The following is a 16,384-nucleotide window of genomic DNA, read 5'->3' as shown; positions in this document are numbered from 1 at the left end:
CAGCCAACAAAACCAAAAGAGCCGAATGAGACGAAAAAAGTCGCGAAGAGTGGCGCTCACGATCGACACAACATCGTCAAAATGCCAAAAGGACGACCAGCAGCAGGAATCTGAGCAGCAGTCCACGAAGGATAAGCAGGTTGCTCCGAAGGAGATGACTCCACCACAGGATCCGGCTTTCTCCGCAGTAGCGGGCGCCTAAGCAGCAGCCTCGACTTCGACAGGCAGTGGAGCAGGCCTATCTGGTTAATAGTGGGGTAAAAAGGAATGCCCTCGCTAGTCAGCCGCTCATCTGACTCTGGCCGAAACTTCCCCAAATTTGACCCGCAAAGTCTGGATAGTGGATCACCGTTGGAATTTCTGAATTTCATAATAATTTTTTTTTTTCATTCGCTGCCTCACACGTGCTAACGCTCAACTTAAAAACAAAAAAAAAACACGCATCACACACACTGAGAAAAGACGGGCGAGCTGTCACGACAGCAGCGCCATCAGCGCCGGGTGAGTGGATGCCGAAACAAAATTGAATTTGAATTAACCGTTTTTGGAGGACGATGGTTCGGCACTCGAGTGTCCCGTCTGTTTGTCTGTGCTTAATTTTTAGTGTATTTATGAAAAAAAAAAAAAAATTTAGTGTATATTGACGGCGGGATATAACATTTTTCGACCAAATGCATTTTCTCCCAAACATTTCCGATACCTGTTTACACTTTTCTACCCAACAGAACTGTCAAGCTCAATCGCACGTGCACGCTGTTGTTTAGTTTTTATTTCGTTCGTTTTTTTCTGTGCCGTCCGGATCAACACTGAACCTGCACCGGAATGGCCACCGCAACAATTCCGGACATTTCCGCCGTGCTGTCCAAAATCAAGGGCTCGACCGGGGAAGAAAGTGCCACCAAAACGGAAGATACCGTCGTGCCAAAGGAAAAAGCCGTCAAGAAGGAGGAAAAGCCAGTCAAGCCGGAGCACAGCATTCCAAAGGGCAAACCAAAGTCCGGCCGGATTTGGAAGACCCAGAAGGAGCGGTAAGTTGCTGGGTGTTGTATTCTAAGTTGAGTTACTGATGGAATCTTGTTGGCAGGTTCGCGACGGTGAAGAAATCGGTGAGGGGGAAGGTGAAAACGAAGCATCTTGCGTACCGCGAGGAAATCAAACAGATCAAGGAGCTGTCCCGGTCCATCAAGGAGGAACGTAAGCAGCAGAACGAGGAAAAGAAGCAACGCCGGGAGGAGAACAAGCTGCGCCGATTGGAGAACGAGCGCAAGTCCGAGATTGTCCAGATCATCAAGAATCCGGCCAAGCTGAAGCGGATGCGGAAGAAGCAGCTGCGGCAGATTGAAAAACGAGATTTGGATAAAATAAAGGTCGTTTGATCGTCTTTAACAAATGTAATAATGGCGAGTTTGTGCTTTCTGAACACTTTTACTGGTCCGCACAGTCCTGCAGCGCGTTGAGTACGTTGAAAACGCAGCTCCATTCAAAGCCGAACGCGTGGTCCTGCAGCGTGACTTTGGTCGCTGGATGGATGAGCTTGAACAGGTTCCGGAAGGGGGTGTACTTATCCAGCGATTTCGTATCGCCCACGATGATGAGCTTCTGCTTGGCTCGAGTCATGGCGACCGTCAGGCGCTTGTGATCTTCCAAAACTTCGTACTCGCTGGCTTTCTTGTCCTCCGGCTGGTCCGGATCGACGGATTTCGTGCAAGAGTAGAAAATTACGTCTTTGTCTCGGCCCTGGAACTGGTCGACCGTGTTGATCTCCACGTCCACAGCTTGATCTTTGGTGTCCTTTTGCGATTCGTAGAACTTTTTAAGCAGTTGAAACTGCCGTCGGAGCAGTTCTACCTGAGCGCGGAACGGGGCAATTATCCCGATTGAGCTGCTGTCCACGCCGCCCTGTAATGAAGAGTTTATGTTCAGACAAAGTTATCAAATCTATGTATTACATTTAGAACTCACCTCAAACATCGTCATCACGGTGTACAGAATGACGGCCGCTTCGCAGAAGTTTTCGTAAATGGCCGTTCGCCGAACCTCCTCTACGGCACCCTGCCGCAGCATCTGGCCCAGTTCCCGCTGGCTTTCGACGATATGGTCCAGGTTGGTTTTGTACGTGTTGAGCGTGTTGATCACCACGACGGACATTTCCTGCTGGGATGCGATCACCCGCAGCAGCCACTTTTCCGACTTGTGCTTCTTCTGCATGGCGGGTGCCGTCGCGTACTTGATGGTGGCCGACGCCACGGCTTCCGTTGCGCACGTGAGCTTACCGCGGTAAGAGAGGTCGTTCGCCAGTGCGGTGATGGTTTTGTTCATGCGATATTGGGTTGGAAGTTCGCAGCATGATTCTGGCGCGTCCAACCGGAAGAAGAGACTCTCGTCAGCGCCGAGGTCTTTGGCTTTGTGCGAACGAATGACCGGCGGCAACTGGTCGGGATCTCCGATGAGTACGAACTTGTCCGCGTACAGCAACGGTCTTATCACAGCACTCTGGAACACCTGGGTGGCCTCATCAACGATGCAATAGTCGAAGGTTCGCTGAACCAACATCGAGTGAGCTGCTCCCAAGCACGTGACTCCAACGATTTTCTGTCAAAACAAAATACACCAATCAATAACAACCCAAATCTTCAAAATTCAACCCCCAACTCACATACGAATCATACACCGCCGCCAACTCTTCCGGCGTCGAGCACTTCTCCGTCACACTTCCATCGGTAAACTCCGCCAGCGCTGCATCAACGCGCGAGCTCGCCCCCAACCTCAGAAACTTGATCCCATGCGGTTGCAACCGTCTCAGCACGTTATCCACCGCCGAGTGCGTGTTGCTGGTTATCAACACCGACTTGCCCATCGCCACCAGCAACCGGATCAGCGCAATCACCGTCTGAGTCTTACCCGTTCCCGGCAATCCCTTGAACAAGCAATAACTATCCGTCCCAACCGCCGACAAAATGGCCACCCGCTGGTGCTTGTTTAAACCCCCGAGAATTTCCTTCGCCGCCGTCACGATATCCGGCGAAATCGTCTTGGAAAAGCGAGGCTTCTCCCGGTCCACGATGATTCGACGCAACGCGGCGGAACGTTCCGTATTTTCCAGCAGCACACCCAGATTCGTCAAATTGAACGTGGTGCTGCTGTTCGACTCGTAGCTGTCCAGCGTGAACTGTTCGTCCGCGTAGTGGCGGCTGAGGTCTCGCTCGAAGGACATGGTGATGTCACGCTTTCCTACGGTGATGACCCGGCCTGCGGCGACGGCCACGCGCTTCGAGGTGCTGCAGATGAGGTACTGGTTGGATTCGAAGAAGGAGGTCAGGCGTTCGTGTGCTGGAAGAGAGAATCTGCGTTAAGGAACTGCGATAACAATTAACTCGATCGTTCCTCAAAATATTAGTTAGGTTCTCTTTGATGGTGTTGTTATAAACGGTAACTAGTGATTTCACGTACACGATCACGTCAACCATTTCTTAGTTAGGGGAAGATGTGGTGAAAGCATGCTAATTTTAAACGGAGATATACAGTAGTAAACAGAAACTCATTGTCATCCACCGTGATTATTGCTATGGGGCGTTAGATTGCGATCGTTTTCAGAAGATCAACGCTTGAAGTCTTCGCTGCTCCCAAGTCTTGCATATGAAAGTGTCTTTTGAGTTGTCTCTTGGGATTGCCCTTTTGGGATGTTTAGTTGCTGAAGATCATCCGATCGTCGACCTTGATTTCCTCCTCCTCCTCTGTTGGTTCCCTTCTATCGAGAGTACGCTTTAATAGTGTGTTTATTGTACGATAGTTAGAACAGTAATGAATCTGAGCGAGAGTTCTTCTTCATGGCATGCTTCTTTACTTCCAATTCAACACTCCTCCTGAAGTAGAAGTGATGCCCATAGAACTCCTGTTCTCCTCCAGCTTCGTCCTCTGCAGCGGCTTCGTGAGTCCATCGGCAATCTGTTTGTCCGTGCTCACATACTCCAACTTCACCACACCTTGCTCCAGAGAATCCCGGATGTAGTGATGCCGGATGTCGATGTGCTTCGTGCGGGGGTTGTAGCCACCGTTCTTGGCGATGGCGATACAACTTTGGTTGTCGCACCGAATTTCGATCGGTTGGTTGGATCCGAACAGCGTTGAGATCCCGCGCCACCACGACGCTTCCTGGACAGCCGCAGACACCGCCATGTACTCGGCTTCGCACGTCGAGAGCGCCACCGTGGGCTGTTTTTTGCAGGACCACGAAATCGCTCCTCCTTGCGCCAGGAAAATGTATCCGCTTGTGGATTTGCGCTCGTCCGGGTCCGATCCCCAGTCAGCATCGCAGTAGCCGACAATCTCCGACTCAGCGTCCCGCTTGTACTCCAGCCTGCGCGTAGCTGTGCCGCGAAGGTATCGCAGCAGGTGCTTCACCGCGTTCCAGTGCTTCGGTCCCGGGTTCCGGTTGAACCGGCTCAGGGTGTTGACCGCGAACAGGATATCCGGCCGCGTGCTCTGGGCCAGATACATGAGGCAGCCGACCGCTTCTTGATAGGGGACGTCCTTCATCAGCGCGGTCTCGGCCTCGGTCTTCGGGCTCATCTCGTTCGACAGCTTCTCGCTCGCGTTCATCGGGATGCTGACCGGCTTGCACTCGCTCATGTTGAACCGCTTCAGAACGGATTCGATGTACGCTTCCTGGTACAGGGCGATTCCATCTTCCGTCCTCTCGATCCGGATTCCGAGGCAGTGCTTCGCGGCTCCCAAGTCTTTCATGCGAAAGTGGCTGCTGAGCTGCTTCTTCAGCTTGTTCGTCCGCGCGCTGTTGTTGCTGAAGATCATCAGGTCGTCGACGTAGATGGCCACGATCAGGATGTTGCCATCGCTCTTGCTGAGGTAGACGCACGGATCGTACTTTGTCGGGGCCAGTCCGAACTTCTTCAGAGCTGCGTCCAGCTTCTGATTCCAGACTCTACTCGACTGCTTGAGCCCGTACAGCGCCTTGTTCAGCTTGCAGACCAGCGACTTCTGTTCACCGTCGGTGAAACATGGTGGCTGCTCCATGTAAATCTCCTCGTCGAGGTCTCCTTGGAGGAAGGCAGTTACGGCGTCCATTTGATCCACAGCCAGGTCGTGCTTCGCGGCCAGGGCGAACAGGTACCGCAGCGAACTGTATCGAACGACCGGGGCGTAAGTTTCGTCGAAGTCTACCCCCTTTCGCTGCGAGTAGCCCTTTATGACCAGCCGCGCCTTGTGCCGCTGCACTCGTCCTTCAGCATCGTGCTTGGTTTTGAAAACCCACTTGCACTTGATGGCCTTCCGTCCTCTCGGCAGCTCAGCGAGCGTCCACGTGTTGTTGTCGACCAGGGCCTGGAACTCCTCCTGCATGGCCCGTTTCCAGCAATCACGGTCGTCTCGTTTCAGCGCCTCTTGGAACGTAACAGGGTCGTCGACACCAGACCCGGCTGCCATCGCTGCGAAGCCGTGTTCGTCGGCCGATTCGTAGTCGTCGTCTGAGGAACCAGGGAACTCGCCCTCAGATGCAGCTGCCTGTGGAGGGTTGAAACCGGGGAGACCAGGGCACTTGACAGAGAAATCTTTGTACTTGCCTGGTAACGCGTGCTCCCGTCCGCTGCGCCTCAACAGCTGTGACCGAGCTGGTTGTGAAGATTGTTGCGGAGGGAGCACAAGGTCGGTCAACGTTCCCGTGGATGAATCGCTCTCACCGCTCGAGTCAGTTTCAGACTGCTCCTCCTCGTCTTCATCATCCGATCTGGGGTCGATCGGGGCATCTGGTACAGCTACGACCGGAACAGGCTCCGCCGGAGCCGGCTGCAACCTCGTCTCTCCGAAGTCCAAAACGTCCAGTGTTACCACCGGGATCGGCTTGACCTGCTGCGCTGCTACCTCGCCGCGTTCGGCGACTCCTTCGTCCAGGAAAATCACCTCGCGACTTATCAGCGTCGTCTTCTGCTTCGGGTCGTACAACCGGTATCCCTTGGTTTCTTCGTCAAAACCGGTAAGGATGCATTCGTGGGATTTGGCGTCCCACTTGCGACGTTTTTGCTTCGGGATCTGGACCATGGCCTTTGTGCCAAAGACACGGAGATGCGAAAGATTCGGTTTCTTACCAGTCCAGGCTTCCTCGGGGGTCATCTCGTGACCACGGGTTGGCGATCGGTTGATCAGGTACACTGCGGTCGACACAGCTTCAGCCCAGAAGCCTTTCGGCAGCTTCGCCTCGAACAGTAGACACCGAGACTTCTCCACGATGGTCCGGTTGGCTCGTTCCGCCATCCCATTCTGCTCGGGGGTGTAATCGTTCGTCGTCTCGTGCCGGATCCCTGCGGTCCGCAGGTAGCCTTGAATGCCCTTGTTGATGTATTCCTTACCATTGTCGGTGCGCAGCGTCTTCAGCTTCATTCCGGTCTGGCGCTCCGCCATCGCGTGGAAGGTCTTGAACACTGCCAGGACTTCGTCCTCCGACTTTCGTTGCAGGAAATACACGAACATGCGCCGAGACTTGTCGTCGATGAACGTGATGTAGTAACGGTTGCCGCCGTAGGAGTTCACCTCCATCGGCCCGCAGATGTCCGAGTGCACCAACTGAAGCAGTTCCGAAGCTCGTGATCCGTTCTTCCCGAATGGTAACCGCGCCTGCTTGCCCATCGGACAGATTCGACAATCCTTCGTAGCTTTTGCGTTCATCGGGATGCTGACCGGCTTGCACTCGCTCATGTTGAACCGCTTCAGAACGGATTCGATGTACGCTTCCTGGTACAGGGCGATTCCATATCGAGAGTACGCTTTAATAGTGTGTTTATTGTACGATAGTTAGAATAGTAATGAATCTGAGCGAGAGTTCTTCTTCATGGCATGCTTCTTTACTTCCAATTCAACACCTTCAAGGAATGCAATCTCTGCGTCTACAACGAGATTGTGCAGCGCTGTGAGTCTAATATCCAGTCAATAAAGGTTCTTGTTGGCAAAACTTGACCATACCTGGGGACCACTGCCATCAACTGTGGAGGTCCACTCTCTATCCCGCTGGGCTCTTCGTTGCCATCTTGGCTGTCACCACGACAGTTGCCGCAACATCCAACCCACGATCTTCCTCCCAGAAAAGTTTGTCGTTATAAGCCCGTTCACCAGACAACACGTCTGGCTAGTTTTGCCTCGTAATAAATAGTTTTATGTTTAATTACGCGCGTGTTCTTAATTAAATTATCTTTCGGTCACTCAAGACTTGCACCGTAACGGTTCTCGTTCCATCTTGAATCGTTCTCATATGCTCAATAGTTGCACTGACTTGTTGCAAATCCTGTCTTTCGTATCGAAACCAGTACTTAAGACTTCCTTAAAGACGATAATGAACAGCGGACCTTGTCGTAACCTTTACAGAATGTCGAGTTTTACAGATTGCCAGATGTTCTGTAAGACCTCCTGTTGTTACGGGTTTCGCACTCATAAGTGGAAAGTCATGGGTTCATCTCAGGGTGGCAGCCTTTACGTTCGGAGGAAGCAGCAACCCTATGAGTATTGAATGGATGCATCAATTCCTTTCTAGCTTTTGATCAAACTTGGGATATTCCTTTGTGGCTATTCCAAAATTACTTTCCTCGTGTCTTCGCGTGTAAATAATGGCCAGCCGATCGATATTGCACTGAAGTCCAGTCGCATTGTTGAGATCAGCGCTTAGAGAACACCGTTTCCCATGTTGTTTGATAGATCTAAACATTCTAAACCATAATCTGCATAGCTGTTTGCGGTCGACTGTACCCTAAGATATCGTGAAGTCGGTGAAGTTGTGATGTATGGGCACGTTGCGATGGTTTCTGGTTTAGAACACTGCTTTCCGGTTCGATTTAACGATCCGTATTGGTTGTTCCTACTGCCGAAGACCAAATCGATCCTCAAATTTACTCACCATTTTGACTCTGCGTGCCGTCCGGCAGCAACGAATCTACGGAGAAGTTATGGTAGTATTCGCTGGTAGCGCAGATAACCCGTCCGCTCAGCCGTAAGTTCCCGAACGCTCGTCCCATCTTGTGCCGCTCCTCAACGCTCTTCGTCCAGATGTGCTTCAGCTTGAAACCTTCGAACGGACGTAGCAATTAGTTTAGTTGGTTTTGGGTTGAAATTTGACACTTACTTTTCCTCGTCTCCTGATCCTCGAGGTAGGTCAAGCCGGCCCACCGGATAAAGTAGTCAATGTGCCGGTCGGACAGATGACTAAGCGATTCGTCCGCAATCAGCTTGATCGAGTGATCCGCCGGGAGATCGCGACCTTCGCGCTGCAGATGCGCCGTACAAATAACCGCGTACGGACAGCGCGAGCAAACGTGGGCATTGTTCAGCGGTTCCGGCAGCTGGAGCGTGTCTTTGGCGAGGTCAAAGTCGGCACTGTCCGCGTTCGGGAGGCTTTTGGAGAGAAAGTTTGCGACTTCGTTGCGAAGCATGATGAGGTCGCGTTTTATGTTGCGATTGCCCGAAACGGGTGCGCACTTGCCTTCGCGGAGGTAGAGCAGAATTCCGTTCTCCACCCTGTGGCCGACCAGGTTCATCATCATCTCGTACAGCACGAGCTGGCCCTTGTGCTCGGCGGAGAAACTAGCGCGACCCGTCTTCAACTCGAGTGGCATCACTTGCAGTGGTTGGTTGGAGTTGCATCGCGCATCAACTGTAACGTCGATCTTGCCTTTTAGGCCGAGCTGGTGGCACCAAATGTTCTCCTCGATGTCGCGAACGGCGTGGATTTGAACCTGCGAATCGCCGCTAGGTGGAAAGAACGGTTTCTTCGGAAGTTGCGACGCAAAGTGTTTCGTTACAAAGTTGTGAATTTTGGCGTAGAACGGTTCGATCTCCTTGATCGCGTCCGCTTTGGTCATGCTGCATCCGTACAGCATGTGGGCCATTGCGTTCGATGCAAGGTAGGTGTTTCCCAGAGAAACGATGTCTGACATGTCGGTAAGCTTGTTCCGCAGCGTACGCTGCAGCAGTTCGTGCACGATCGTTCCGATCATCATCTGAAAAAAGAAGAATCAGTTATTCGTTTAAAAGTAGACGATTTTGAGAACTCCTCACCAATTTGCTGTCCTTGTCCACGCCCCGAAAGCGTTCTTGCAGGACGCCTCGCCGTTGGCAGTACAACGCCCCAACAACAGAAGTTCCCGACACGAGATAGTCCGGGTCGGTTACGATCATGCCGTCCTGGTTACTGACCCGATAAATCTGGGCACAACGGTCGAACCCTGCCATGATCGACACGGTGGCGCCCTCCACAAGCTGCAGCCCCGTCCAGGGCGGTTCGAGGACACACTTGGCCTTGGTGGCACCGGTAGCTTTATCGCTGACGATTAGTGTAACTGTCCGGTTCTCATGCGGCCGGACGGACTCGATCCGGCATCGACGCCATTCGGAAAGGTCGAGCGTGAACCTTTCGGCGTCCTCGAGGGCCTGCAAGTCGAGCCCAAAAGTGTCGTCGTCGTCATCGTCGAAAAGGCCATCTAACTCGCTCTCGTTGAACATTGGTTTGTCGCTCAACTTATCCAGGGTGTTGAACTCGGCTGCGCCGCAAACTTTCTTCCTAGGCTGAAGCACGTTAATCCGTTCCGTGTCGTTTTCAGTGTCCGAGTTAGAATGTTGGTTGTAGTTTCGTTTAGATGCATTACTGTTGCTCATTTTAGCTTATTTCAGTTATAATTCGATGCTGAAAATGTCCACCAAATTAACTTAATTCGCAATCGAATTTGGCGCCCTTTGCAAAAAGTGACGTTTCTCACACAGCTGCACGTCAAGGCTGTATATCATAGGTACTCGCGATCTCGCTTTGCATTAGTGTGAGTGCATGGCTCCGTGCCACTAAAACCAAAACAATAACAAACGAACAATGGACCGTGCCAGGAAAACCAAAACATAAACAATGTCAGTGTCAGTGGAGTGAGAGAGTCAGAGATAACGATTTTGACAACCGCACTACTACACACTCAATCGCGAGTACCTTAGGTAGAAAGCCATGGCTGCACGTTCGGATGTAAACAACCCGAAAGGGAGTTGAACATTTTACCGCCTGCCGATAAATCCCGCCCGCCGTACACGCTCATCTGGAATCATGGAAAAGAATCGAGCTGGGTCGTTTAGAAAATATTCGCGAAACGCACAATACTTTTTGACACTTTGTGACGTACGACGCCATATTAGTGTTGATTGTTTTGCAGCCAAATTGTTTACATGTAGAAAAATCTAAATTTTTAGTCAAAATCGCGTTTAATTTGCAAATTTTTAAAGTGGTTTAAAGTGGTAACACTTGAAAAGCTGAACAGGGTGCTCGGTTTTCCGCAGGAAACTGTTGATAATTTGTTTGTAGGACTGAGTTTTTGAACGGAATCAAGCTGGATTTCCCCACCATGGAGGAGCTGAACTCGATGAGGAATCTGGAGCTGGACAAAATCTGTCGTATCTGTCTGGCCATGAAGCGCGAGATGCGGCCTCTGTTTGGCGAGATGGTCGCGGAAATGTTGATGGAAATCGCCAAGATACAGGTAACTAGCTGGCCTGAATTGGTCAGTTTGGGCAGTTCCAGTTCTCAAGCTCAGCTTGCAAACTTGTATCTGGTCCTTTCACGGACAAAGGTTGCACTCTGTGGCGACTTTACTGGCGGCCCCACACCGAGACTAGGTATTCGCACTCCCGATTTAGCTGCATTCCGAAAACACAAGAATTACGAACAATCAAGAATGTTTAAAGATCCGGAAAAAATGGCATAGACATAGGTACGAAAAGGACACCGATTAGAAACTCGGAACATGGAACTGCAGATCACTACGTTTTGTTAGGTACAAGTACGTTCTATCGAACGAACTTGAACCCCTCAACTTCCATGCTGTGATACTGCAGGTGATGTGCTGGAAGGGGACAGAACGTAAGAGGACGATGCTTTGGGGTGTACCAAAGCGGCGGAGCCGAAAACAAGCAGCGTCCCGGATTCATAGTGTTGGGCAAGAAGGGAAGATGTGTGATAGATTGGGATCCGATCAACGATCGGATGTGAAAAATTAGGGCCGTTTGTTCAACTAGTACATCTTCAACGTGCATTGCCTACACAAGAAATTCTCCTATACCAAGAAGAAAGCATTCTATCCTAAACTGGAGCAGAAGTTAGACAGCTGTCAGTAGAGGAACGTGAAAATGGTCATCGGAGTTATGAATGCTAGCATTGGATGGGAGGAGATATACAAATCGAAAGGCCCGAACATCCTGCAAATCGTCACGAATGACAATGACTATCCACATTGTATATCATCTAGGCAGCTTCCCAAGAGGGCTGTTGGATAGACATTCGGCTGGCTCAACACAACTTTAAAAAATTCCTAAAAATCCTTTTCAGATCGAGCAGCTGGACGGTTGGCCGGACAAGATCTGCATTCAGTGCATTCACCAGGTGAGCCGCTGCCATGCGTTCAAGACGCGGGTTGAGAAGTCGGACACGACGCTGCGACAGTACATCAAGGGTATTACGGTGGTCGTGGAGGACCATCACGCGCCCTCGCATCACGAAATGCAGCGGACAGCTACGATTGCGCAGCAGCAGCCGCAACCGCCGAAGATTCAGCAGATTCAACCTGTATGATTTCTAGATTTTTGTTATCGCAATTTGATTAAAAACTGTGATACTTTTTTAGATTCAGGAAATTCACATCCAACGCGCGGACATTCCAACGATGGCCGAGCAGACGGCCCCCACGATGATACTGACCAACGCCCAACTGCTGAACGCCGGCGCGCAGATAATAAACGCTGGACATTTATTGACCACCGCGGCCGGTCAGCAAATCATCCAAGCGCCGCAGTATCACGCGGCCCAGATCGGTCAGTTCATCCAGGGTCTGCCGAACACGATCCAGATGATTGCGCACGGAGCGCCCCATCCGACGCAGATTCTGCAAATTCAGCGCACCGCCGACGACCGGTGTGAGATTGTGGTACAGCCCGAGATGCAAGAGCAGCAGTATTATGACGAAAATAATGGTGCGGAGTGTGAAATCCTGAAATTCCAACCATTTTAACTACTGTTTACTCTTTCAGTGATTTCCGTAAACCCCGTCCAATCCGTTCCGGTTATGGTTGCGGCTCCTACGATACACCAGCAAATCGCCCAGCAAGCTCTTCACCATCACCATCAACAACAGCAGCAGCAGCATCATCAACAGCAACAACACCAACAACACCAACAGCAGCAACATCACCATCATCACCACCATCCACAGGAACCGGAACCGGAACCTGAGGAGGAGGAACACCTGCAGCAGGATCCGCAGGAAGAGGAAGAGTCCGAGGAGTCGCACATGAAGGAAGGCCCCGACTCGGAGGAGTGTGGCGATTTGGATGAGAGTATCGACAACGAAGAAATGGTCGAGGAAGAGATGCTGGAGGAGATTGAGGGTGAAGTGGAGGAGGCTGAACAAGAGCAGGAACAGGAGGAAGAGTTTTACATCACCGATGGCGAGTCGGACGACGAGGAGAAGAAGCTGGGTTTGTATGGAATGCTCTTTTCGAAGTTAAACTTAATTAACGAATTATTCTTTAGCTGATTTCATGACGCAACAAACTACGCAGCACGATGGACGGTAAGAGAAAATACATTCTCTCCATGTGTATGTCAGATTCACGAGCAAATTGCTTTTTTCAGATTTATCTGCAATTTGTGCCGCAAAGAGTTCAGCCAAGAAAAGTGGCTCCAAACGCACATGTCCTCGCACTCAAATTGGCTGAAGGCAAGTAATTATCTTAGTGGCTAGAAACAATATTGAAATCTACTCTTTTTTGCAGGCAAACTGTAAAAAGCAACCCGAGTGTGAAATTTGCCACAAAAGCTTTCGCGGTCCCGGAATGCTGCGGATGCACATGAAGACGCACGAGGTTAATCATATTTAGATATTAGCATTTAAACATTATTTAAAATTTAATTAAACATTCCAGAAAGCCGACAAACTACCCACCTGTTCGATTTGCCAGCGAGAGTTCAAATCCAAGTCGATTCTCTACCGACATCGGCAAACTCATTTCGAGGTAAGCTCTGTTCACACTTGTTTTAAAAATTGATCAAAATATTTTGCATTTCCACAAAACCAGAAAAACTTTGCCTGCACCCTGTGTGATAAGCGGTTCAGCTCAAACTACCAGCTAAACATTCACGTCCAGCGGCATAAACAGCCCAAGGACCACAAGTGTCAGCACTGCGATAAGGCGTTCTACAATGCTTCCGACTTGAAGGTAAGCCGATTTCTACAATCCGTTTCAATTTAACCAATCTTATCTCCCAACCAACGCAGGTTCACGTAAATCAGCACCTAGGAATAAAGGTGATTCAAATCAAGAAAGTCTCCACGACCAGCTAATGATGAGCATTCATTAGCAAAAAAAAAAAAAACTAGTACTTCCTAGACGAGATCATGACAAGCGAAAAGTGTCGCTTCGATGTCTCAAACTTGTTTCTCGTCTTCTGTGAAATCTTCTAGCGCGAGTAAAACATTTAAGGTTGAGCTTTTTTTTTCTAAACTACTGAATGTCGTACATTACAGTCTAAGTTCTATTTATAGTTTTGTTTTAGCGGTAATCTTAAATTAAATGTGTAAATAATTTCATAATTAACAAAGTGTACGCTAGTAAGAAAACGTAAACGATCTAGGTCTAATTTTAGATAATAAATCGCTTGTGCAATGCTTTGGTTAGTAAATGCAAATAATAAAACATGATTTTTGTTTCTACTTTTGTCCATCCTTTAATTTTCTATCTCAAAACCCCCCAGTTTGGAAATACATGAAAATTCGGTGATTCGAGAAAGGATTGATCGGAAATCTCAACCCACCCCACTCCGTGGACAATTGCCCTTACCCCTCCCAATTTTTTTAATTACTTTGTATTACAATGACAAAAAAAAAACAACCTATTAGAGCGTTGGCAGTGGGGACGCGCAGTCTTGTATTTTTTTTTAATTTCTTTTGTGTCGCTGTTTGTATGCTCGTGTGGTTAGTGGTTATTATAATTCAGAGTCGACGGCGGGCATCGGGGCCACGCCGTTGTTCGGCAGGATTGTTCCTGTTTCGGCGTCCTCTTTTCTCGTTGAGTCATTGTGTTACAAGGTAACATCTTAACCGGCTGGTAGCACCAGTGCACCAAGACTTTGAGATCGAATTTTCTCGAAGATGTGACAATATATCAACTGCTTCTTTTTGCCGATGTTTAAGAAACATATAAAAAAACTTCTTAACAATTTCACCCACACAAAAAAATATTACTGTAATGACAAAAGTATTTTACTTTCGAATTAAAAAGTTGCCAAAATTTGCTGGAGGGAAAGTTTTTTTCTTATTTAAAAAATGAAAACTTTTACTGCTACAGTTTTTGAAAATCTCCTTACTAACTGATTTAAAAGTCTTAACTTTTAATAAGACTGTATAATTTCTTTCATTTTGCCGTTCTCGTGTAACCGTGTATGGCTAAGTCCCAAATGTAAACAAAGACTTGGGTGGGTCTGGTGCACTGAAAGAAAGGCTCATAGTAATATAACATGTTTTTAACATGAATCTGCCCCATTAGGGTGTAATATGGTTGCATGGAAAAAAATGAAGTTGTCCAAATTTAGCAAGCACAGCAACTTTTTGGTTCCTTATAGGTTCCTTAACAACTCCCCAAAGTTTGGGAACCATTGGTTTAGTCCTCACTTTGCGCAAAGCAATTCAATTTTCCATACAAATTTATATGGAAAAAATCATTTTTTTGAATTTTGATATTTATAAAATCCACGTTTCACGCTATATCAAAACCGGATTCATATTCGGATGCTCTGGAATGTGCTCTACAACTTTTCCGAAGAGAGTATGGTGCTAACTTGCTCGTATAAAAAGATACAGCGTCCTCAAAACTCGTCTAAAACGTGATTTTCGATCAAAAAACACGTTTTAGACGAGTTTTGAACACACTATATCTTTTTATAGGAGCAAGTTAGCACCATACTCTCTTCGGGAAAGTTGTAGAGCACATTCTGGAGCATCCGAATATGAATCCGGTTTTAGTATAGCGTGAAACTTGGATTTTTAAATATCAAAATTCAAACAAATGATTTTCCCATACAAATTTGTATGGAAAATTGAATCGCTTTGCGCAAAGTGAGGACTAAACCAATCGTTCCCAAACTTTGGGGAGTTGTTTAGGACCCCAAAAGGAACTAAAATAATGCTGTGCTGGAAAATCGATTTTGATATTACACCCTACTGCCCCATACGGCTTGGCATGTAAGCTTCATGTGGAATGCACTTGATAAATTTCATCGGGCAACTTTTGTTAATCCAAGTGCAAATCACGTTAGTTTGACGTGAAAGCTCACATGAATTTGCAATGTTGAGCTTATGAAAATGCTGCGATTTTGTAGTGCCATTCAAATTGTTTTCCAGTGATATTCAGTTGCGTTAAAAATTGAGTTGCATTTTCTTTATGTTTGAATTTACTTTCAACACAGTTTCGATAATAAATATTATTTATTGTACAAATGTAACACATTTTTAAAACTCATACAATCAGGGGCGCCGACTCTGGGGGGGCACGGTACTTTTTGCCCCCCTTAAATTTGGGCAGGGGGGGCAGCCCATACATTGTGCCCCCCCAGAAATTTTGGAAGAAAAATATTCTTATTTTAAATATTACAAAAAAAAATCACAGAAATAATTGAAAATAATATTCAAAACTGAATTGGAATTAGATAGAATTCTTGTAAGCGAATCTGTAAAATAGTTCAAAAACATTTGTTGTTTTCTAAATCGACAACGTTTCATCTATACTACTGCGCTCTCTTATGCTAACTAGGTAGGAAAACCAGCAAGCTTAGTATACAAGAGCAAACTTACGCAAACTCTTGCCAAAACAATCATCAAGTTTTCAGACGCAACATTCTGCGATTTGCCATTGTAGATCAGGATTTAGCGAAAATGAACTGAAACACTTTTCAAAATGGTCATTTGATGAAAACTTTACATTTAAAAAAATGCTGATAAATTCGATATTTTTTTGAGTAATTTTAGGTAATTTTTTTCTTGACCAAAAAAATGCAAATTTTTGGTCGTATCAAATTGTCATAATGCTTTTTTTGATTTTATTAAAAACCGTTTGTGTATCTTTTTAGTTATTCTTAAATTCTAAAATTCTAAAATTCTAAAATTCTAAAATTCTAATATTCTAAAATATAAATAAAATTCTAAAATTCTAAAATTCTAAAATTCTAAAATTCTAAAATTCTAAAATTCTAAAATTCTAAAATTCTAAAATTCTAAAATTCTTAAATTCTTAAATTCCTCAATTCTTATATTCTTAAATTCTTAAATTCTTGAATTCTTAAATTCTTAAATTCCTCAATTCTTAAATT

At 47.4% G+C, this 16,384-nt stretch overlaps 3 protein-coding genes across 3 annotated transcripts; 2 read left to right on the top strand and 1 right to left on the bottom strand.

Annotated features, from left to right (window-relative positions):
- Nucleotides 1-716: 716 nt before the first annotated feature.
- LOC120419564 (coiled-coil domain-containing protein 86) lies at nt 717-1,395 on the top strand. The gene is made up of 2 exons (XM_039582293.1): nt 717-1,028; nt 1,085-1,395. Exons 1-2 carry the CDS (start codon nt 823-825, stop codon nt 1,374-1,376), a joined length of 498 nt encoding a protein of 165 aa, XP_039438227.1. The 5' UTR covers nt 717-822; the 3' UTR covers nt 1,377-1,395.
- LOC120419551 (DNA replication ATP-dependent helicase/nuclease DNA2) lies at nt 1,352-9,734 on the bottom strand. Its single transcript, XM_039582265.2, has 6 exons — nt 9,052-9,734; nt 8,120-8,993; nt 7,895-8,062; nt 2,657-3,330; nt 1,963-2,592; nt 1,352-1,899 (listed from the first exon to the last, which is right to left on the bottom strand). The coding sequence occupies exons 1-6, from the start codon at nt 9,646-9,648 to the stop codon at nt 1,426-1,428; spliced, it is 3,417 nt and encodes a 1,138-aa protein (XP_039438199.1). The 5' UTR covers nt 9,649-9,734; the 3' UTR covers nt 1,352-1,425.
- Nucleotides 9,735-10,269: 535 nt separating this feature from the next.
- On the top strand, nt 10,270-13,734 carry LOC120419558 (chorion transcription factor Cf2). Its single transcript, XM_039582282.2, has 10 exons — nt 10,270-10,508; nt 11,354-11,590; nt 11,649-11,994; nt 12,052-12,498; nt 12,554-12,593; nt 12,656-12,740; nt 12,796-12,885; nt 12,946-13,035; nt 13,099-13,239; nt 13,299-13,734. The coding sequence occupies exons 1-10, from the start codon at nt 10,374-10,376 to the stop codon at nt 13,362-13,364; spliced, it is 1,677 nt and encodes a 558-aa protein (XP_039438216.1). The 5' UTR covers nt 10,270-10,373; the 3' UTR covers nt 13,365-13,734.
- Nucleotides 13,735-16,384: the final 2,650 nt, after the last annotated feature.

This window comes from Culex pipiens, chromosome 2 (assembly GCF_016801865.2).
Source record: "Culex pipiens pallens isolate TS chromosome 2, TS_CPP_V2, whole genome shotgun sequence".
In the NCBI taxonomy this organism is placed as follows: Eukaryota; Metazoa; Arthropoda; class Insecta; order Diptera; family Culicidae; genus Culex; species Culex pipiens.
The sequence above is the reverse complement of the archived record's forward strand: the minus strand, read 5'-3'. Positions and strand labels throughout refer to the sequence as shown.

What these genes read in the sequence shown, in the direction of transcription:
- LOC120419564 (XM_039582293.1), top strand. Translation starts at nt 823, where the DNA reads ATGGCCACCGCAACAATTCCGGACATTTCCGCCGTGCTGTCCAAAATC. An exon ending in TGGAAGACCCAGAAGGAGCG is followed by an intron (nt 1,029 to 1,084) that starts GTAAGTTGCTGG and finishes TCTTGTTGGCAG; the next exon opens with GTTCGCGACGGTGAAGAAAT.
- LOC120419551 (XM_039582265.2), bottom strand. Translation starts at nt 9,648, where the DNA reads ATGAGCAACAGTAATGCATCTAAACGAAACTACAACCAACATTCTAAC. An exon ending in CGGCACGCAGAGTCAAAATG is followed by an intron (nt 3,331 to 7,894) that starts GTGAGTAAATTT and finishes TCTCTCTTCCAG; the next exon opens with CACACGAACGCCTGACCTCC. An exon ending in CCGTGATGACGATGTTTGAG is followed by an intron (nt 1,900 to 1,962) that starts GTGAGTTCTAAA and finishes TCTTCATTACAG; the next exon opens with GGCGGCGTGGACAGCAGCTC.
- LOC120419558 (XM_039582282.2), top strand. Translation starts at nt 10,374, where the DNA reads ATGGAGGAGCTGAACTCGATGAGGAATCTGGAGCTGGACAAAATCTGT. An exon ending in TGGAAATCGCCAAGATACAG is followed by an intron (nt 10,509 to 11,353) that starts GTAACTAGCTGG and finishes AATCCTTTTCAG; the next exon opens with ATCGAGCAGCTGGACGGTTG. An exon ending in TGCACATGAAGACGCACGAG is followed by an intron (nt 12,886 to 12,945) that starts GTTAATCATATT and finishes TAAACATTCCAG; the next exon opens with AAAGCCGACAAACTACCCAC.